Source organism: Colossoma macropomum, unplaced genomic scaffold (assembly GCF_904425465.1).
Source record: "Colossoma macropomum unplaced genomic scaffold, Colossoma_macropomum, whole genome shotgun sequence".
In the NCBI taxonomy this organism is placed as follows: Eukaryota; Metazoa; Chordata; class Actinopteri; order Characiformes; family Serrasalmidae; genus Colossoma; species Colossoma macropomum.
Window position 1 is genome coordinate 200,001 of NW_023495466.1, and position 24,243 is coordinate 224,243.

Here is a 24,243-nt window from a genome sequence, read left to right on the forward strand (position 1 = left end):
TGAGGTGCTGGTAGGCTGGTTTCATGCACTGAAGCTGATTTATCATTTATGCTCAAATCTGCACTTGCTTCCACATTGTACAAAACTGTTATGAATCAGACGCAGAGCAGTTCATACCTATAAAAGGCAAAAAAAAATGTTCTTTTTTACACGACTTTGATGATTAATGGGCCCTTTTCACAAGATTCATGATTACTTCCGGTTTAAGCATTAGCAGGGTAAAACTCACTTCCTCTCCATACAGTTAACTACTGCAGACGCGATGTCAGAATGTTTAGTAGTGAACTATAGTGCTCAAACACTGAGCTACAACAGCTGTATTGTAGTTTTCCTGCACGGCTGTGACAGTGAGAGTGAGAAGTGGACGGAAGCTCTGATTTAACTGTAAACAGAGCTAAAATGCAGTTTGTTGTTTTTACTGCAGTTCTGCTGCAGCTGCTTCACCTCAGGCCCTCTCTGTGTCTTTGTACAACACGCCAGCGATTTCTGTAATCTTCTGTTTTCAAAAGAAAGAAGAACTTTTATATGTAGCATGAATGTTATAGACTCTGTTTATATTGAGCTGGCTATACTGGCTAGAAGCTATTGCTAACCAAACTAGCCCGGCTAACATGAAGCAGCTTTTTCAGATGTTTTTTTCAGCTGGGAGTCTCGTTTTTGACTGAGCAGTGAAAGGTGGATGTTTTCTGAAGTGCTGCTTCAAAAATGAAACTATAAGATTAATGCTGTTTGGCAGATCGCTAACATAGCTAGCGTTAGAGCTAACTTAGCTTTAAAGTCTGCTGCTCATTCGAAGCTGGTGCTCAAACTGCTAATGGTGGGCTAGCTAATTAGCGACTGTAGCCTGCTAGCCTACCGTAAGCTAATACCATTTAAACGAGGTCTGTAAAATAGACTTTACATATAAAAGTTTTTGTGTGCGTTTCTGTCAGAAGTCGCTGCATCCTGTAGCTAAATGTGTCAGAACCTGCTCCACGCTAGCCGGCTGGTGGCAGCAGGTGATGAAAGCTAACTAGCTTCCTTATTTTGGGAATACAGCTAGTTAGAAATGGCTTCTAGCGTTGCTAGCTAGCTACAGCTAAACAACGTCTACTAAATTCATACTACACAGAAGAACTTTAATTTCTTTTGAAAACAGAAATATTACAGAAATCGCTGGCATGTTGTTCAACTACAGAGACACTGCTTGATGTGAGCAGCTGCAGCAGCAGTAAGCAGGGCTGCACCACACACAGCATTTTAGCTGTGTTTGCTGTGTTTACAGTTAAATCAGTGCTTCCATTCACTTCCTTTTGTCATGATAGTGCACAAAAACTAACGCATGTCTGTTGTAGCTCAGAATTTGATCATTATAGTTCACTGCTAATGCTTAATCAGGACATAATCGCGACTCTTTGTGAAAAGGGCCCATGGTCATAAGATCTTTACATTTTGACCATTAATTACTTCTTAAATACCACTTAATCAACCATTCATTGCTTCTTAAATTCCTCTTACTTAATCATTAATTACTGCTTTTGTGTTGTCACTTTACTTGAAGGGACACGAAATTAGTAATTAATGGTTAAGTAAGAGGAATTCAAGAAGTAATTAATGGTCAAAATGTAAAGATCTAACGGCCATGGGCCCTTTTCACAAAGAGTCGCGATTAAGTCCAGATTAAGCATTAGCAGTGAACTATAATGCTCAAATACTGAGCTACAACAGACATATGTTAGTTTTCGTGCACTATCATGACAAAATGGCCATTAGATCTTTACTTTTGTAATTAATGGTTAAGTAAGAGGAATTTAAAAAGTAATTAATGATTAAGTAAGAGGAATTTAAGAAGTAATAAATGGTCAAAATGTAAAGATCTAATGGCCATTAATCATCAAAGTTACGTAAAAAAAGAACACCTTTTTTGCCTTTTATAAGGTATGAACTGCTCTGCGTCTGATTCATAACAATTTTGTACAATGTGGAAACAAGTGCAGATTTGAGCATAAATGATAAATCAGCTTCAGTGCATGGAATCAGCCTATCAGCACCTCATTTACATATCATTTACATGAAGCACACCCTAATTCATGCAGATGTTTCAGTAGCCAGCCAATAAAACGGCAGTGTTTGGCATGAAAGCTAATGGCCGTGCTCATGGGCGGAGTTTGATGTCCAGCAGTGAGTGCACTCCTCCCCTGCTGACCAAACTTAATAGTATTAAAATGAAAACAACTGGAAAAAATAAAATGTGAAATAAAACAAAATACTCTGTGTTGTTAACATAGTAGAGTGATTGTTTAGTGTAGTTAATTCCCTAAAATAAATGCTGTATTATTGCAGTGTATGACCGAAGCTGTGTTTGTGAGTCAGTAGTATGAATCAAAAGCACAGTGTAATGTGTCTTTAAATGGAACATGAAATAGTTGCAGCACTTGTTTATATCAATGTGCATGTAAAGTAAGTACAGTAAATTTTCTATTGTTGTTCTTATTTTTGCAATTACAGATTATGTTGATAATAGTTTTGGTTAATTAGCCATATGTCCAGCATTTATGCCCAAATCTACATGCACTCCTACCAGATATGAGTACAGATATGCCAAGATGAATGTGATGAATAACAAAACCGTCAGTGAACTTGTGCGCTCATGTTACAGTCAGATGTGACCATAAGCATCTTTAATGAACCAAAGTGAGAAAAGTGAAGCAACTGAATATATGGAGGTGATGGAAAGTTAATTAACAGATAATTAGCGGGATTAACACATAAGTGCTAGTAAGTTATCACGTTACTTCTTTATATGAAGAAAAATACTTATTAGTTAATTAACAATGTAATAAGCAGCAATTAGCACACAGATAATGAGTAAGTAAGACATAAACTAACGACAAACTAACTTATCAACTAACAGTGTACTTAATTACTGACTGATAAGTGCTTAATCAATTACTAAGTAATAGCTAATGCTTAATGAAGAGTTAACTAATAACTAAATAATGGGAAACTAATAGTTGATTATTATATATTTAATGATTGATTAGCAACCCTTAATGTAAAGTGTTACCAGATATTTTTGGTTGGTGGACTATTCTCAGTCCAGCAGTGACACTGAGGTGTTTAAAAACTCCAGCAGCACTGCTGTGTCTGATCCACTCAGACCAGCGCAACACACACTAACACACCACCACCACGTCAGTGTCACTGCAGTGCTGAGAATGATCCACCACCCAAATAGTACCTGCTCTGTGAGGGTCCATGGGGGTCCAGACCACTGAAGAACAGGGTAAAAGTGGGCTAACAAAATATGCAGAGAAACAGATGGACTACAGTCTGTAACTGTAGAACTACAAAGTGCACCTATATAGTAAGTGGAGCTGATAAAATGGACAATGAGCGTAGAAACAAGGAGGTGGTCATAATGTTATACCTGATCAGTGTATTTTGTTGAAATGTTTAAATTGGAGCAGTTTTATTTCAATTTTGTTGATTTTTGTTAGGAAAAACCTGGAATGATTGACTTTGCATTTAGTCTTAATTTTTGTTGGATATCACACCTTTGGGTGTGTAAGTTTGATTGTTGGTTACACTTTTTGGTCATCTTTTTGTATATTTTCAGTTGTATGTTTCTTTCTGGCTCATGATTAAATGCAGTGTCTTGTTTACACTGTCAGCTGGGCTTGTCTGGTGTGTCAGCTGGGCTTGTTTGGTGTGTCAGGTGGGCTTGTTTGGTGTGTCAGCTCGGCTTGTTTGGTGTGTCAGGTGGGCTTGTTTGGTGTGTCAGCTGGGCTTGTTTGGTGTGTCAGCTCGGCTTGTTTGGTGTGTCAGGCGGAGATTCAAACATTCTGTCGCGCTCTTAAAGTAGCTAAAAAGTAGCCTCTACTCTTTCTGGAAAAGTAGCTAAATTGTAGCAGGTACAAACTTTGGGAAAGTAGATATAAAGTAGCTAACTACTAATTTTTCAGTAGCTATCCCAACCCTGAATAACAAACTTGACTGTGTCCTGCGATTATTGATTACAAGGACATGTTGTGTCCTGTTGTGTCCTGTTGTGTACTTGACTAAAGCTGTTGTGAGGGACATGTTTTTGTATATGTGACTTAAAGCTGCTTTATAAGAACAGTTTGGTTTGTGACGACTGTACTTCAAGATACTTTGTTGACTTTGCACCAATACAGTGATCATTACTGTATTCATAACGCTTTGAACATTGATTCAGATCCACATTCTTTGACATCATTATTTATTATTCACCATTATTTTATCATGTGTCATTTATATTATAATGTTTTTAGACCAACCCATGACTTTAGTAAGAGCAGTGTTTGTTTTGTGAGGGCTAAATGGGAGACTGGGAAAGGTATAACATGTTCATCAGTACCTAAGAACTACCTTTAAATCAGTTTTAGAGCTGTCTACCAAAGGATTAACATTACAGTATGATATCTAAGTAATAAAGATCTTGCGCTTAACATATATTGATGCTCAGTCTTTTTGTATGGTGATAGTGTCACTGTCTCTATACTGTAGAAGTGAACTCTATAATCATATCAAACAACTGAAAACTTGAGTTCTGGTGATGCAGAAGGTGGATTTTACTGTGTCTCTAGGGTGATTGATGATGACGATAAAGCAGCTAATAGACCAGTAGCCTGTTGCCCGTGCTGAACTGAATCTTCTACCCTAATTTGTGATCTAGTTTTACATTAAAAGCTACACTGGTAGCTACGGTGGTTAGTTTAAATCAGTTTTAAACTGATCATATAAATGTGTAAACATTGTCCTTACATTTATCTTTGCATTTGGCATTTAAAAAGTACAGCAAAAAGTTTCCACAGTACTACGACTTTTTCTTCCTCTCACATATTAAATGACCAGTTCTGATTCACACCTTCCTCTTTTTTCAGCAGTTTCAGAAACATTCGAGGCTGCTGAAGTTTTGTCTGGCCTGGACAAATGCTCAGTTTCTTATGGGCCACTGAGCTGAGCTGAACAGCTGAAGGCCTAAAGGTGCTCTGCAGATTTAAAAACTGACCAGGGCAGCGTTTAGTGTAACACCTGTTCTGCTGTAGTTCCTGAGAAAGATGAAAAGTATGATCTATGTGAGGTCTATACTGACGTTTTAATAAATGAATGTTTTTAATTACATACAGTAATGTTTATACCATGGAAATGAATTGTTGGATGTAAAACATGTTTTATGATTGTTTTACTTGTGTGACGTTTTACACACCTTGCAGATTTTAATATGAACACCAGCTTCATTCCGTCTGTAGCAAATAATTTATAATAATTGCATTGGTTTGATCAGATAAACACCACTGAGGTGTTTAAGGAGCACCTTAACTCAGTGTTTATATACGTCAGCAAAACATTGTTTCTTTTTTTATTAAAGGCCTCAGATGAGTAGAACATTGTCATTGTTATACTATGAATGTGTAAAATTGATTTGTCTCATTTATTCTGCCATGTTTTTTCCTGTTACAGCAGCACAACTGAAATACAGAGGAGACTCAACCCAAAGAACCAGGTATGTTTATTTGAGCTGTAAGAGTGTTAAGTAACAGTGTAACATCTTTTACTTTGAATGATATTCAGCCAGTTGATTTCAAAAGGGTTTTTAAATGGTTTAGTAATTAAGATGAAGAAGGTTGGTGTTGATTAACCAACAGTAGAATCAGGGAAGAATAATGTTCAGAAAATCTGTTTGAGAAAACGTCACCTTATTTTCATTTATTTATTATCTTTTTCTCTGACGTCTTTTAGGTCGTGGTGTATTTGCAGAAGTGAATATCGAGAAACTAAGTTTTATTCTGGAGTACAAAGTACAGCAAATCACAGGAGAAGATTCTGACTCTTTTGGAGAGCCAGATTTCAAACACAATGGGGAAACTTTATAACTCAGATTTATAATGTAGATTAATAAAGATTCTGTTCTTTTCTTTCACTGCAAGTGTGAAACTGAGACCGTCTGTATATTTTATGTATGTTGTTTATATTTTTGTTACGTTTTTAAAAGAAAAATTACTACTAATTTTTTTTTAAACAGCACTGATGCCACTGATGATGAAGGGTCCTTTGGGCGCTTGGTCAACGACAGTGCTGATCCCAATTAAAAAATAATGAATAAATTGTAGTAAATGGTAGAACACACCTGTGTTTGTTCACAATAAGAGATATTAAGAGAGATGAGAAGATAAAGTATGATTATGGAGGAGATAACCTTACATGGTGCACCACTCAACGCAAAGTGAGAACATGGAGGGGTGTAAAGTGCTCTAATATTGATATTATATTAATCTAATAGTCAATATTATATCAAATGTATATTGATCTAATAGTCTGGAGGCTTTATTTAATCCCTCATTGTTCTTTCTGTGTGTTTTAAACCTTAAACATTATTACTGTCTATTATCATCTAAGTTTATACCGTTGTATCCTGTTTCTATCAAACCAGGGCTCATTCTGACTGTACAGTAAACAAAGTCAATGTTAATTTAACCCCCAGATATTACGCAAAAATGTTTTTTGTTCATCAAAAGACAAAGTTACTGTAACATCATCCACTGAAAAGATCTTTGATCCATGTTCACAGGTAACAGCACAACAGAGCCAACTAGCAGTTCAGCTACTAAGCTGAGAGTTACTGATGGTGTTTAAGGTTTTCTGTATTTGTTCTGATTTAGGAGTGATTTATGTGTGAGTAGATGAGACTGAGAATGTCTAGTTTATGAGAACATTACTTATAAGAGCTGAATGTGGCACTGTTTAGACTTTATTTGTAGTCAGTCAGTGATCTGATAGCTTAGCTGACTTTTTGCATGGTTGAATTTAAGACCTCTATTTAATATTTTCCACAAGACTGATGTTGATGTTCTCTATACATTGATTTTTTTTTTTCTTTTATCGCTCCAGATAAATGATGATGTGAATCAAATGAGAACTACATTTACTTCAAGAAAAGTCACGTCATAACCGTCTGGAGACCGATATCCCGGTACATAAATATTTGATATTTGAAGTCGATTCCTAATTAGATAAAGCTGAGTATTGTGTCCTACTGTGTACTTGACTGAGGCTGTTGTGAGGGGTATGTTTTTGTACAGGTGACTCAGGGCTGCTTTATAAGAACAGGGTTTGGTTTGTGAGGATCTGGTACAGAAATCAGTGCTGTGTCCTGAAGCACAAATACAGTGATTATTACAGTACTTGTAACACTTAACAGGGTTATTCATAACAGGGTTATTCAGATATCATTTCATATTCATTGTGTTTAACCCTTAGGACCCTAGCACTATTAGGTGTGTTTTTTTCCCCCGTTTTTGTCAGTTCCTCTTTCAGTTGTTGTAACTCTAGTAATTATATGAGACAGCCACATGTTATATGTTTTTTTATTTTCAGAAGACATGTGGCTTCTCAAATATGTAATCACCTGAGTTGTAAATGCCCACAGAAGTTTGATATTTTTATGAAACTGGACATGTTTTGATCAAAATTTTTACCAACCGCCTGTTTTTTTTTTGTTTTTTTTTTTTACTTATTTTTGACTGTATCTATTCAAAACATCACTGCACCTCTTAGATGTCAATGAGAAAGTTAATAAAGTGTCTATGAGCTGAAAATATAAGAATTTTGATGATTGTTCATTACATGGCTTATTACTGTGAAATAGTATATGAGTAGCATCAGGCGGACTTATTTTTCTTGATATTCTCTCCTAAAGGAGACATGCAGGTTGCTAAAACTGCCTGTGACAGACTGACACAGCAGGTCAAGCCTTTGGGTTTTTTGTTCAGGGCCAATGTGGCTAATATTCCAGCTAATACAGCCCTGTTTTAGTACGCTGGGTGTTCATTATCAGCTGCTTATAATAACAGTGACTCCTATAATAAAGAATCCTTCCAGAAATGATCAGATAAACACTGGTTTATTCAGAAAACACACAGTAAAGAGTCTGAACCGCAATATAAACCTGAAATCTGGATCAGTCCAGCGGGGTTGGATGGACATTAAAAGACTCTGAACGTGCGCGCGCAGCTTTTCAGCTCTAGATGTGCGTGCACGTGTCCAACGAGCCGTTGCTAGGAAACACGCACACAAACACAGCAGGAAAACTGACGAGACGCGCGCAGCTTCAGAGCGGCTAATCGGCGGAGGCGCTGAGAGGCGTTTTCGGTCAATAATACTGAAATGCGTTTATCAGCAGAGAAATTGAGTGATTATTCTTTTTGGGCTTTTAAGTAGTTTGGGGTGATTTCTCTCTTTTTTTTTCCAGCCCTCTTTTCTTTTTTCATTTTCTGTTCTTTTCTTTTCTTTTTCTTTTTGTTTAAATACCCACCTGGGCTAAGTACCGTACTGGTCACCCCTCTACAAAGGTGTGACAAAGGGCTGCTGTTTGCTACAGCCTTAAGTAGAGGAATCCACAGGTGTGCCAGGTTGGGGCTGATCAGCCTGAGGGCTTTGCCTGTGTTAGTGGCTCCTCACCATCGTCGCCCTCTGCTGGCGGCCGGCAGCACAGGCTGGGCCCTTACACATAACACTTTGAATATGGATTCAGATCCACATACTTTATCATTATTTATTATTCACTATTACTTTATCATGTGTTGATTTATATTATAATATTTGTAGACCAACATGACTTTAGTAAGAGCAGTGTTTGTTTTGTGAGGGCTTAATGAGAGTCTGGAAAGGTACAACGTGTTCATCAGTACCTAAGAACTACCTTTAAATCAATTTTAGAGATAGATTTTCTTTTCTACCAAAGGATTAACATTGAAATCTGTAATCATATCAAACAACTGAAAACTGGAGTTCTGGTGATGCAGAAGGTGGATTTTACTGTGTTTGAATTGACCAGTAGCCTGTTGCCCGTGCTTAACTGGCTTAAGGCTTCGAGCACATTGAAAGAAACATGTCTTGACGTTACATTAACAGATTTGTGTGATGAGTGTTGAGATTCTGAGGTGGAAACTGGCATTGATAGTAATGTGGAAATGGGTTAAGACTGGCCTGTGAGATTACGTGCAGTATCTCCTAAATTCACCCCAAAGCCATCATCTATTGATGACAGTTCGGTGGGGGGTGTGGAAAAGAGCCTCTTTCCCACAGAAGTCAATATCGCAATTGTGTAAGTGTAAATGTCCCACCAGCCCCTCATCTGAGTAAGTCTTCAGCACTCATAGGAGAAAGATGGCATAAATACTGACTGACAGGATGATCCAAACCCCAACCTACAAGCTGAGGAGCTCCCATTTGAACATGACAGCTGCATTTTGTGTTTACTTGTGTTGTTTTTATCTTTATTAAAACTAGTTGGATTATCTGAAACATTTAAATGAGACAAATTAGCAAAAACAGAAGAAATCAAGTATATATATGAGACTATGCAGACATTGCACCACTGCAATTAATTCAATTCCATCAGCAGCACTGACTAGATAAAAATAAATGAAATTATCAATAATCAATAATAAATAAATCTAATATCTAAGTCAATCCATAGTGGGAATCATGTTAGAGCTAAACGTACAGTACAGTGTCTGTCAGCTAAAATGATCCATGTTGATGCACCATAGAAACCAGCCACACACACTGTAGATTACCTGCTGACGGATTCACTCAGGGGCTTATTCATATTGGGATACAGCCAATTTGGAGTTCACACACAGATGATAACAGCCTGCTTTATAGTTATTAAATTAAACATGAGAATATATATAATGTGGTCTTGGTTTCAGTTGGGTGACAAAAACAGACAAGCTGCTAAATGCTGTGACTACAAAACACAGTTGGGACTGTGAGACTGTCAGTATGATCATCCTGTTTTTACATTCGTAAAGTGTTTTACTCTGCAGGAGCAACTTTGTGTGTTTTTACTTTAAAATGTTTTGAAACTAAAGGAATGGTTCACTGAAAAATCAAATTCATCCAGTTTTACCCTCACAAGCCTCATGAGCCAAAACCTGTTTGGTGTCTGAAGTTTGTTTCTTTATCTTAACCACTGGAGCTACGAGGCTAATTGAACCTGTTAGCTACATTAGCTTTGTGGCTCCAATACTAAAGCTGTGTAGATGTTATTCTGCTGTATAAAGGAGCGTCAGACGCCTTTTAAACTCTCTCAAACACACGTTTCATTGTCTGTGAAGCACTGTGACTGAAAATTTCTCTAGTCTGAACAATAAGGTTCACATTATCAGTCTGCATGTTTAAGAGCACCATATGTCATCACAGCTGACCAATCAGCAGCAAGGATGTCTGTTCTCTAGTCATTCATCCAACCAGGATGAATGGTGAGTTTTGGCTGTTTTCACCTGGAGCTGAACAACACTTTACACACAGATCACCAGACTGAACGTGAAAAACTCTGATTCTGTCTTCTTTTTCTTTCTGTTTGCTTCAATGGTGTCTAGAATTGATGCTGCAAAGCAGGATGGGTATTTAGGAAGATTGGTCAATAATGACCATACAAAGGAATAAATATGTGCAGATGATTCACCACACCTGTGTTTGTGATTCATGATAGTCAATAAAGGTATTTATCCTCAAATTACTGTCAAAGGCGCTTTTGAGCTTTAAGTCATGAATGTAATCTTCAGTGTTACAGATTAAGTGATATTTATATGATATAATTAAGTTGAATGGAAAAGTTTAGCCACATAAGAGTTTATAGAATTTATAGAGTATTTTAAGATTTTACAGCTGTAGCATCATAACATCAGCATTAACTCTTACAGGAGCTAAAGAAATGGTGCACAAAGGTCTTGGATTAAACGTCTGAATGTTGTGTTGTTTGAGAAATATATAAATACAGTTTGGTTGATACTTGTAACTCACTGATCTGCGTATTCCAGCACATTATGGACGTTACTGTATACTGAGCAGGTGATCATTCTTAGGATTGGTTATTTTGGCTCCTTAATTGATGCTGTGCAGGCCATGGAGTCACCTGATAGCCTTTGTAGTGCTTGTGCTAATAGGCTAAACATTTAAGTAGTACAAAGGAAACTTTAGAAGCATAAAAGGAGAACAAAATTATTCAAAAATAAAGAAGCATCAATGTTTTTTCCATTTTTCTGCTCTGTTACAGCGGCTTCTTATTTTGTTAGTTTTTTATGGTTTAGTTCATAACACTTAAACTGGAAAATGTCCTGACTGTACTGTGAAAGTTCAGACCTCTTAAAGACGGTAGATAATAAAATATCAACTGATGAACTTAATATATGAACTTTCTGTAACACAGAACTGTTTTCATCTCCAGATCTCTCAGAAAGGTGTGTTCCAATATTGTAGGTTTATGTGACGATTTTCACAAAAACAAGTATGTGTGTGTGTGTGTGCGTGCGTGTGTGTGAGTGTGTGTGTGGGTGTGTGTGTGTGAGTGTGTGTACTTACATTTCTTTGGTCCTGGTTTGATTCTGTTCTCACCTCCATGTTCCACTCTAAACACACACACACACACACACACACACACACACACAGACAGACACACACATGTTAATATACGCATTCAAATGTTCTCACCCTCCTCTCTCTCTCTCTCTCTCTCTCTCTCTCTGCCTGTTTCTCTCTCTCACTCAGTTTCTGTCTCTCTCTCTCTGTCTCTCTCTCAGTTTTACATTTGTCCAGTGTAAAATCTCATCTGTACTCAGACACACTTAAATACACTGATGTGTGATTAAGGTTGTGTGTCAGTCTGTTCTCTGTGTGTAACAGCTGTAAACACATTTATCTGATAGTGTAACACATCCTGGTGTCTCTCCTAAACACATCAGTATCAGATCTTCAGGTTGAATCATTTCCTCTTCTAATGGTGGATCTCAGTTTAAACTGAACTGTAATAATCTTCTCTGAGATCTTTATTTTTGCTGCGTGAGGAGAGAAAGTGGTGTCTGTTTCTGTTCTGAGCTGCTCTGATTACAGAGTCATTCTTCTCTGGGCCTCCAGTGTTTCTTATGGAGCCTTTTTCTACATTATGATCTCTGAGTCTGTACATTTTAAAGTGTTTCTTTAGGATTTTATTTGAATCAGATAATCTGATTAAATCTGTGTGTTTCTCTGCTCAGGAATCTGTAACATTCTAATTTACTAACTCGGGAAATTTCATTGATCCAGTTATTGATTTATTGTTTTTGGTGGGTTTTGTGGATCATTTTGAGTTGTGTTGGTGAGAAGGTGAACTGGACTGTGATTGAGGGGTCTGAGGGGGTCTGTTTGTCTTTGAGGGGTCTGTTTATCTTTGAGGGGTCTCTTTAACTTTGAGGGGTCTGTTTATCTTTGAGGGGTCTGAGGGGGTCTGTTTATCTTTGAGGGGTCTGAGAGGGTCTGTTTCTGGGTGTGTGCAGTTGCTGAGATACACTGTGTGGTGGTCAGACTCTGGCTGTTATCAGTGAGAGTGGAATTGTAAAGCTCGTTGTAGTGTCTTGGGGGGGGGGCGTGGGGGTTTGACTGATATGGGTTTTCAAGATTATTAGTAATCAGGGACTGATAACCGGTATTTGGAGCTGATATATATTTACCATGAATTTGATGTTTGTAGTGTGAAAATTTACAAGAACGAAACTCACAATTTACATTAAATGAATATTAGAAAGTTATAAAAATTAAAGTGATCTGAACTTTAAACAGTGCAGTTTGTAAAACTGTACCAAAACATTTTAAAGTATCTTTAAACATGAAGTAAATAACTTAAATAGCTCTCAGTGATTTTTCACATCCTGTGATGTTTGAAGAAAAAGTGAGCTTAAAAACTTTAAACTGAATAAACTATACAAACATGTTTACACAGGTTTTAACATGTTAACAGAGACAGTGTTGAAAGGGTCACATCAGCAGAGGAACGTATTCAGTATATGTGTCTGAGAGAAAGTCTAGATACAGAATAAAGACTGTATAAAACCTAAACTAACCAAACACACAGAACTGTAAAGGTATTACAGTAAAACTATTACAGTGAACATCTGGTGTGATGAGATCTCTATTCCAGGTCATAGGGAAATTTCACTGTCTAGCACTATTATATAATTTTAGGATGTCCAGTCCTAATTTAACTCTACTGTGTTTTAATAACTGCTTAGCCATTTTTAAGAACTGTGAGTTGTTCTTGTGGTTCTTGTACAGTAATGGAGTCTAGACTATGTGTCAGTTAATCATTAACTAATGATAGTAATACATTGAAGCTTATATTACAACTTATACATCAAATAAAGTCTTAATTAACACCTTATATGATTGTAATTACTGTTACTTTATCATTCACAATAAAATAAAATAAACAAAAAAAACAAACAAAAACGTCATTAGCACAACACGAGAATAAAAAAATCATTAGAATTAAATCATTAAGTAGCCATTAAACAAGACTTATTAGTTCATTTTTAATGTTTATAATATGTATATATGTATACACTTAAATATAAGACAAATGTACAAATGTATACAATTAAATATAAGAACTCAGTAATGATATGGGAATACGAACATAGGAACTCAGAGAAGTGATATAGTGATGTGATTAACTGGTTATGTAATATTTATTAAGCACTCTTGTGCACTTATGAAGCACTTCTTAGGAGAACAGTGCTTTGACTTATACAGTGTCTCACAAACACTGATTTATTTGTAGTGGCCTGACACAATTTAAACACTGACCACCACAATATAAACAATGACCAACACGATATCATCACTGACCGCCACAATTTAAACAATGACCACCACAATATAAATAATGACCAACACGATATAAACAATGACCAACACAATATAAACACTGACCACCACAATATAAACACTGCCCAACACGATATCAACACTGACCACCACAATATAAACACTGACTACCACAATATCATCACTGACCATTACAATTTAAACACTGACCAACACGATATCATCACTGATCTTCACAACTTAAGCAATGACCAACACAATATCAACACTGACCACCACAATATAAACAATGTCCAAACACGATATCAACACTGACCACCACAATATAAACACTGACTACCACATTATCATCACTGACCACCACAATATCATCACTGACCACCACAATATAAACAATGTTGGCTGATCTGCACCGTTTTGACCACCATTGAGCTTCACGCTGCACGAAGCTGTGCAAACCTCACCTGCATGAACTGACCCTCCTGATGCTGATGCTGCTGCATAAACTCAGACTATCTAATTAACCACTGCTCCACCTGTTTTTCCCGTTTTATATTCTAATATTTTATACTGATGCTGTTTGTTGTCCGCTGTCGACCAGAGGAGGATGGGTTCCCCTTTTGAGTCTTGGTTCTTCTCAGTGTTTCTTCCTCTTTGCTCTTAGGGAGTTTTTCCTTGCCACTGTTGCCACTGGTGACGCTCATGGGGGCTTGGACCCAGATTTTTCTGTAAAGCTGCTTTGTGACAATGCCTGTTGTAAAAAGCACTATATAAATAAACTTTGACTTGATTTATTTCGTTGTAGAACTGCACTGTGTTGATTCGCTCAGCCCCACTCTCTCTCTTTATTTCTCTCTCTCTCTCTCTCTCTGAGTCTATCTCTCATTCTCTGTCTCTCTCTTTCTCTGTGACTCTCTATTTCTCTCTCTGATTCTCTTTCTTTATTTCTTTCTCTCTCTCTCTCTCTGACTCTCTTTTTCTGAGAAAGAGAGACAGACAGAGAGACAGAGACAGACACATCTCAGTTTCAGTGAGTCTGGAATATCCAAGCCTTTGTGTTTTTGAAATAACAGCGCTTTTTGGGGATTTTTCTAAGGAACTGTTCATTCTTCTACACACACCTGAGAGGGTTGGTGTTTTGTTGTGGGGTACTGGGAGGATTGAAGGCTTTGACAACATTCTGTGAGAGGCTACTTGGGACTCAAGGGGCATCGGGTTGCGCCATTTTCTGTGAGCGTATCTCAGACATTGTGGTGCAGCTTTACTCTCTTTAGCTCTGTTTAGGAGGAGTTCACCTGGCTATTCAAAGACATCCTCCAGCATCAGTCCCACTGCTGCAGACTGGTAACTGAGTTCCATTTACTGCATCTTATCAGAGACTCAGTAACTTACACTGTTCCACTGTGCTGAGAGGTTAATATTCTTGTTTGTTTGTAACATATAACTGTTATTAAGAGTAACTGTTGATTTTTTAGTCCTGATTCTACTTGCTGTACATGTTAAAGGGATGAAAGAATTTTTTTGTATTGAAAGCTCTTTATGGTGAATTCTGACAGCTTTATTTGCCATTTGAATTTTCTGTTTTCATGAAAAAAGAGATTATTACTGTATAATAGCCAATATCCACAAATTTTACATTGTCATTATTGCTTGTTATTTTATATTTTGGTGCTGACAGCACAAATATTTTCTTATTCAAAGTGAAAAGTGAGCTAAAGCTAGAAATAAAAATACTTGTAATTCATCCCTTAATAAATACTCATATTAATTTAATTTACCCTTAAACCCTTATTTACCCATTTGCTTTGCAAAATGTAGATAAAAACAAAATGCAATGATGTGCAAATCTTTTAAACCCTGTATTTAATTGAAAATAGTACAAAGTCAACAGATCAGTTGTTGAAAGTGAGAAATTTTATTGCTTTTTGAAAAATATTTGCCCATTTTGAATTTGATGCCAACAACACGTTCCAAAAAAGTTTTTGGACGGGGGCAACAAAAGGCTGATAAAGTTGTGTAATGCTAAAAAAACACCTGGTGGTTGATTGATATAAAATGAGCATCTCAGAAAGGCTGAGTCTTTCAGAAGTAAAGATGAGGAGGGGTTCACCACTCTGCATGATCTGTAGTACAATAATTCAAGAATAATGTTTCTCAACGTAAAATAGCAAAGAACTTTTGCTTTTCATCATCTACGGTACTTAATATCATTAAAAGATTCAGAGAATCTGGAGAAATCTCTGTGTGGAAGGGACAAGGCCAAAAAAAACAATATTTACTGGTTGTGATCTTTGGGCCCTCAGGCGGCACTGCATTAAAAACTATTTGAAATCACTGAATGGGCTCAGGAACACTTCTGAAAACCACTGTCTATGAAAACAGTTTGTCGCTGCATCCACAAATGCAGATAAAACTCAAAAATACAAAGAAAAACGTATATAAATTTATATATAAACAGGAATGTTTCTCCTACTAAGTAGGAGAACCTGGACCTGCTGGAGCAGCACTGACAGAACGGTCCCTGAAAGTAAACCTGACAAGCACAAATGTAATGATATTTTAAAAGGCTGCAAACCTTCTCTTCTTTTTCTTCCTATTTAATATATAAATGTCCTACACTGCTCTTAAACTCCTTACAAAAGTTTTGATGGGGACAAGACGGTTCCCTGTGGTACCCTTCTTCTCACTAGAACAGTGTGAAAAACTTTTTCAGCTCTAACAAAATCTAGTCTAAACAAAAGATAAATCATTAAGTTCTGGGCTCTGTTAAAAGCTCTTAAAAATCCTGACAGAGCTTGCTGCTGTTTCCAAGTGACTGTAAATATTGTGAAACACAATGGGTGTGTCTCAAAACCTAGTGAGCTCTCTAAGTAGCCGCTGTCTACATAGGCAGCTGTCTAAGTAGGCAGCGTTCCGACCGTCATTTATCCTTATGAGACAGATAAATGAGACGCTCTAGTTAGACAGCAATGACGTCGCCCACTGCACGAGACCGGCGTTTACTGACTTCAGCTGTCAGAATCACAGTTAGCCAACATGGACATGGCTGGAGAAGCGTTTCTGCCCGCCATTTTCAAACAAAAGTTGTGCCGCGCTGCATCGCGGGATTGCCTCAGCAGCTGAGGAAGCATCCAATGCTCTCTCGATATTCGGCCAAAATGAGGTACCTCAGTAGGCAGCATATTTGAGATATCTAAGAATTGGGACAGCCTTCTTGTCGGGAGCGCGCATATTGTGATGTAAAATGCTGTCTATGTAGAGAGCTCACTAGGTTTTGAGACACACCCAATGTATCATACATTCCTATTAATAAACAGGAGAAAATCCTGAAGTGAAGTAAACCTGTCTACTCAGATTTCTTTAGAAAACCCTTTAAAAACATTTAATTATGTGAGAAGTTAACGTTATACACATGAGATTTACAAGTATATTGTTTCTTGAAATTGCTAAAAAAAATCCCATACTATGTTTTAGACAGAATGCAGAAACACCTGTAAGGAGCTGAACACAATAATGTACAGTTACACTACTATAGCATAAAGTTATACTATACTAAAATATACTGTTTCTATATTACAGTATACTTTACAGATACTGTACTGTAGTGTACAGTTCATATATGACAGTATATTGGACAGTTACTGTTCTATACTGAAGTGGACAGTTACTGTAATACATTATACTATACAATGATTATATTACAGTAATTAAACAAACAAACCAAAACAAAACACCAAAATTACCTGCACTTGAACATCCCCTTGTGTGTGCTTGAGTTATGATGATGTTGACACCCAGAGTTTCTGGTTAGCCTGTCTCAAATTAACATAGCTTCTTTTGTTTCTACTATTCATTTGTTGGCTCTTGTAAATAGCGAAAATCATAACTGGTAAATAAATAGGCCCACAACAGTCATTGCAGAAGCATTGAAAGGCGTCCTTTATAAGATAAACAGAGAGTGAGTCAATGGCTCAACAAACAATGAAAAAAGTTTGCCATCCTTGCTGTGATGTAAGCAGGTGGAAGCACACTAGAACACAGCAGCGAGCAGCAAGCTAGTAGTGCTGCTTCTGAGCAAACCAAGAAAAAATAGAATATTTAAAGTCTGGACTATTTTAAAAGTTTTAACTCTTCCAACATTTAAGATGCTAATGTTCCTTATTTGTGGGGAAAAGGTGGCACACAAGAGTTTGAAACCAGGAAATCTGCTGTGTCATTTAACAAACTGTCGTGGTGATTCAGCAGCTAAGCCTTTGTCCTTTTTTTTTTAGAGAAAGGCTCAAGGATTGTAAATATCATCTCAGGAATCACACACTATCACACAATGACTAAGTCCATTTAGTACTGCTTTCCAGCATATTAGACAACAGACATCTGAACAGATAAACTCTTACATAACAAATCATATGCTGGGCTGAACTAACTGCAAAGATGTAACAAGCAATGGGGCAGCCTGCATTATTAAAAGGATTAAGGATGCAGCAGTCCAGGACATTACTTGGAATCACTGTTTCAGTCATCGTGAAGCTCTGGCATCAAAAGAAATGTCACGTGAGATGGAACTGGTAATGAAAGACTTTGTCAAAACTGTAAACTTTAATAAAGGTAGTGCTCTCAACAGTTGTCTTTTTGAGACCATGTATGCCAAAATGGGAGTGCAGTATTATACACATCTACTTTTCCATACAGACTTCTCTTTTTTCATACATTTCATCCAATATAAATAATTTGATGGAAGAAATACACAGTGTTTTTCTGGAGAAGCAGTCACCACCTAGTGACTTGGTGATGAGATGGTATAGAACAGATGGGCCCAATCTTCTTATAAATTAAGTGTATTTCTTTTTTTGTTGTTCATTAATGTTCAGGGTTAGATTTGTTATTTGTGCTGCATAAAAAAATCAATGACAAAAATATGGGTCACCTGAAAAAAAAGTTTGCAAACCCCTACGATATAAAGTGCAGTTACTATATTACAGTATGCTGCACAGTTACTATAATATAGTAGATAATAATTGTATTACAATAGAGCACAGTTACTATTTTATAGTGCACAGTAATTACACAACAGTACAGAGTACAGTTACTATATTATAGTGCACAGTAATTACACTACAATATAGAGTAGAGTTACTATCTTATAGTGCACAGTAATTATACTACAGAATTGAGTATAGTTACTAAACAATAGTGCACAGTTATTGAACTACTGTAGATTGTACACTTACTGTACTATAGTCACTACATTAATGTAACGTTACTATATCCTACAGTATACAGTACAGTCACCTTTCAATACTGTACAGTTACTATATTATAGTTGTCATACTGTACATGCAAATATACTGTATGGTTACACTATTACTTCATACTTAGGATTAATATGCTGAGGAGGTTTTCAGAAATACATAAGAAGCAGATGATTACATTCTTCAGTTCAATATCATTACTTTCCAGGCTTACACATACACACAAAAAACAAACCTCTGAACACAGTTGTTGATACCTGAGTGTGCTGAGTGAGCAGTGTGGATCGCCCAGTCTAGCAGAGAGCAGCTTCACTCCTGACTCTCCTGGGTGGTTGTAGGTCAGATCCAGTTCATTCAGGTGTGAGGGGTTTGAACTCAGAGCTGAACCCAGAGAAGAACAGCCTTTCTCTGTGATCATACAACCAGATAATCTGCAGAGTGAGAAGAGAAAGAGGAAAATAACCAGAGGTAGACTGAGAAACATGAAATATTAAACCAAACTTAACAGCAGTATACTGAAAATGGACAGTTTCACAACTATGTATTAACATTCAAAAAATCTACTTATTAGACAGTTATTAAACCAGGATTATCTTGTGATGAAACATCTAAATACTGAGTTAGTGTGCACCTGTAAATTTTTTATCATTAAATACTGGAAAACTATATGTTCCTAATGCCGTTGTTGTTAATATTGGCAAACCTGTGTGCTAATAATGCTGTTCTGGTGCCTATAAATTCTATTTTAAACGGATCTTCCCACTCTGATAACTTCACTATTAACTGGAAAACATGGGGGCATTTAATCATGAGCTTGAAACAGCCATTAATTTTCACTGCAAAGTTTAAAAAAACATTTAAAATATAGTTATGGGCCACAGTAAGGAGAGGTTTGTGAGATTTAGTTAGCTCCAGTCATACAAAACAAAGCTATTTCCATTTAATCTACTCCTCACTTAACACAGTTTCTTAATACTGTTAGTTTATTTAATATGAAAAAAAATATGATCTAACAAAGTACAATATTCATAGATTTGTCTTGTGTTTACATCAAGCAACATTCAGTACATAACACAAGCACATTGAATAATTGAATAACATTTGTAAAACAACAATTGTATATTTATAAACAGTTTATGCCAGTAATCAAAAGATGACTTTAAACGTTTTGTATATGGCATTATATTGACATAAGGGCCTTTAACTAAAGTCACAGACATTTGTTTAAATTTTAGCAATGCTATGAAGTAAAGGACCCTTAAGAATGTTATATATTAGTTTTATATAAACAATTATTTCCCACAAATTTAAGTCACTAATTTCCTGTTTTCCTAAATGAGTGAATGTACATATTCCAACACAAAGTTCCTGTTCCTGAGTAAAAGTAGAAATGTCCTTGGTAAATAACAAGTAAAAGTAGTTCCTGTTCTGTATTTCTGCAAAAAAAATCTGTGTAATCGCAGATATGAGAAACTAAGATAGCTGTTCATGCATTCTTAACTAGGGCTTTTTTATGTGTGGTATTACTTAGAAATAACAGTGGATCAGGGGATAGAGCCTTTTCATACAAAGCCCCCAGCTTTGGAATAATCTTCCAGTCAGTGTTTAGAACTTGAACACAGCCTCAGTCTTTAAGTCTAGGCTAAGAACCCACTTGTTTAGTCAAGACTTTGGTAATTAGTTTTTTTCCCCTCGTTAGAAAAAAGGTACAGGTCAGGGGGTTCATGGACATACAGTATTCTAGTAAACTGCGAGTGTTGGTGCTGTCGTCCTGCTGCTCTCATGGGTTCACTCTCATTTGCTGATGGTGGAACAGAGGGGCACTGACATCTCAGGGTTTCTCCCATCTCTCCCTCTTGTCTTTGTTACCTTCAGGATCTCCCTGTAAAGTAGGCTGTAATATCTCTTCTGTCTTCAGTCACTCCTAACAGAACTGTCTGTGCTGAGCTGAACAACTGCTGCCATACTGCACGATCTGATGCTGTTTTTCATCTGCCTTGATTGGGTGCCCCTTGCTTAACACTTTCTGAACCAGTCTGACCACGATGGAGCTTTGTGCTGTCCAAAGCTGTGCAGAAAGTCTCACCTGCATGCCACTGACCCTCCTCATGATACTGCTGCTTGAACAAACTCTAATTATTTAATCATAGACATCACATTCCTGCCTCATAATACTCTGAGCGCTTCTCATATTCATATTAACAGATGATCATCAGATAGTAGTCTTCTAACATTAGTCATTGACATTCATGGTTTTCTCTGTGATACTGTTTTTCACTTGTAAGAGTGACTGATTTTCACAGATCTGTTCCTCCTTGTTACTCTGAGAGACCTCTACAGTAGTCATCGGTTCTTAAGCTAAATACTTCTTTTCAATGACAATTTAAATTTCTCTATTTATAACATTTTACATTAACGGTAAAACCTTACTTTCTGCAAATTTTGCTTATGTTTTTGTTTTGCTACCTAGTGTCGACCAGAGGAAGATGGGGTCCCCTTTAGAGTCTTGGTTCCTCTCAAGGTTTCTTCTTCTTGCTCTTAGGGAGTTTTTTCTTGCCAATGTTGCATTTTGCTCGCTCATGGGGGATAGGACATTTTCAGTAAAGGTGCTTTGTGACAATGTCAATTTTAAAAAGCATTATAAAGTAAACTTTGACTTGATTTTACTTCTTTTCTGAGAATATGTGACCTCATGTAAAGTTTTGATTGACTTTTGCAGATGACACATGTAAAAATACTACACTCATAAGGAGAGACCAGTGGGCTAAATACCACCATAGTTATTTTGTAAATATAACTTAATTATCATGCAACATTTTGTGTGGTAAAGTGTGGCTCCTTTAAGTTTTATGAACCAGGCTCAGAGTCATGCCTTAATGAGTTGTAAGTAAAGCAGTATGTTGTTCATTCAAATACCCAGAATTGCCTCACTGTAGCAGTGTCCCTGACTTAGAATTTACATAGTCAAATCTGGCTGGTGAAATCTTGCCCATTATTGACTGATTGTCTAATTGTTTCTTTTTTTGATCTTTGATCCATTATCCAAATTATACAGTGCTTCAGGTAAAGCCAAGCCCAGCCAAGATGCTGCTCCGATGGTCCTACAGAATTGAACAGTGCAGTCTATGGTGGAAATTTAGAAATTAGAAGAGGTGCTGATGTATTCTGTAAAAACCAGCCATGAAAATGAATGGAAATTAAATAGAAAACTAAATAAAAATGTTAATTCATGATCAGCATTAAAAGAAATACTACTTAAACATTCCATGCTGCATACAGATTTTCTGACTGGTCTTCTAGGCGTTCATCCAATCACAGTCAGATTGCTGATGTTAAACAGACGTACTGCGCTCTTTTATAAAGGATATTCTTATTGAGCAGAACAGCTCAATTGACTATTTATCTGTTTGGATAAACAATGACTGTATAACTATGTTGCTGCTCTGCGCTGCGGCCAGTGCACGCAAGCTATATCAGTGATGATGCCGGGTCGCTCATACCATGCAGAGGTAGCATGTATGTATCAGGTATAAAGGAAAGATTAAAAGCGCATGACTTATTTTCATATTTTTATAATCAGTGTTATTGATAGGCTACTGTGCATTCACGTAGTATTTTTACATGCAGTAATTAATTGACAGAAAGCTCACCTGAGTATCTCCAATTTACAATGTGAACTCATCAGTCCAGCAGAGAGCAGCTCCACTCCTGAATCTTGCAGGTCATTATTACTGAGGTCCAGCTCTTTCAGTGGTGAATCTGAACTCCACATTGATGCCAGTGCTTCACAGATGCTCCCACCGAGGTTACAATGATCCAACCTTGACATTAAATAATATAATGTCTTTTTAGAAGCACAAAACAGGGTAAATCCTAAACTTACAGGGTACAGGCTAGTACATTCATATTTATCTGCCTATAGCTTTCACTGCCAGTTCTAGCTTAATATTCATATAGGCTAAATGTATATAGAAGCCGTTTTTCAAACTGTGTGTACGTACTGTATGCTCAGTCAGCTCCACAATTATTGTCACACATAAAGATGGGCAAAAAGGTAAGGAAAAAAGTCTTTGTCACTAATTAGCTCAATCTACCTCTAACCTTATTTTGAAGTACTCCAAATAATTTTTTTAAATATGTTTCACAGTTACTGGCACACACAGAAATTCTAATGAAAAAAAAGGTCTCTCAAGCATGAAGCTTTCCTGTCTCAAAATGAATAGTACTCTTTTTGATTAGCTCTAAATGCTTAAAAGGAAAAACATAACATTTACACATAAAACATGTGAAACTTAAACCTGTCCATGGAGGGCAGCACAGTTTTTTGCCTGCTGCTTAGTTTACATCATACATGAGCATCAGTGCCAGTGCAATGCAGTGTGCAGCCTCAAATGCACACGTAGCCCTGATCAGGCAGAGAAGTGGAGTTTTTGTCGCTTTCAGCTCAATTTATTAGTATTTTTTTTTCAAATCTGACTTTGGATGATGATCTTTAAGTCACATAAGTTTAAGATTATTGAAAAGGTTTTGATATTTTATCACACTTTATGTGATTTGTGATTTTTATGACCTAAATACAATCTTCAGTTGAGTATAGTGTTTAAATTTTACATTGTAGTGTCAGGGCTGTTCTTGGTTTCTGCAACAAGAAAAATGGACTGGAATATACATTTAATTTGTATAAGTAAAATCAGATATGCATAGAGAATGCCGTAAATTTAAAATAACTTTGTCTATAATGGTGTTTTCCCCCCATTAGATAAAAGGTACAGGTCAGGGGGTTCATGGACATACTACGGAATTGAACAGTGCAGTCTATGGCGGTGATTTAGAAATTAGAAGAGGTGCTGATGTATTCTGTTAAAACCAGCCATGAAAATCAATGGAAAAAATTAGAAAACTAAATAAAAATGTTAATTCATGAACAGCATTAAAAGAAATACTACTTAAACATTCCATGCTGCATACAGGTTTTCTGGCTGGTCTTCCAGGCGTTTATCCAATCACAGTCAGAATGCTGTTGATGGCAAACAGATGTACTGTGCTCTTTTATAAAGGATAATCTTATTGAGCAGAACAGCTAAATTTACTATCTATCTGTTTGGATAAACAATGACTGTATAACTGTGTTGCTGCTCTGCGCTGCGGCCAGTGCACGCAAGCTATATCAGTGATGATGCCGGGTCGCTCATACCATGCAGAGGTAGCATGTATGTATCAGGTATAAAGGAAAGATTAAAAGCGCATGACTTATTTTCATATTTTTATAATCAGTGTTATTGATAGGCTGACTACTGTGCATTCACATAGTATTTTTACATGCAGTAATTAATTGACAGAAAGC

The 24,243-nt window shown here is 36.7% G+C and overlaps 1 protein-coding gene across 9 annotated transcripts in view; it reads right to left on the minus strand.

Annotated features, from left to right (window-relative positions):
- LOC118802178 (NACHT, LRR and PYD domains-containing protein 12-like) overlaps positions 1-24,243 on the minus strand; it is a 58,049-nt gene that overhangs the window by 4,825 nt on the left and 28,981 nt on the right. For all 9 annotated transcript variants that reach the window (XM_036562662.1, XM_036562664.1, XM_036562655.1 and 6 more), the window contains 3 exons: positions 22,550-22,720; positions 19,157-19,330; positions 11,374-11,420 (listed from right to left, as the gene is read on the minus strand). In XM_036562662.1, the coding sequence (XP_036418555.1) occupies positions 11,374-11,420; positions 19,157-19,330; positions 22,550-22,720 (392 nt within the window). The remainder of the gene's footprint in view (positions 1-11,373; positions 11,421-19,156; positions 19,331-22,549; positions 22,721-24,243) is intronic.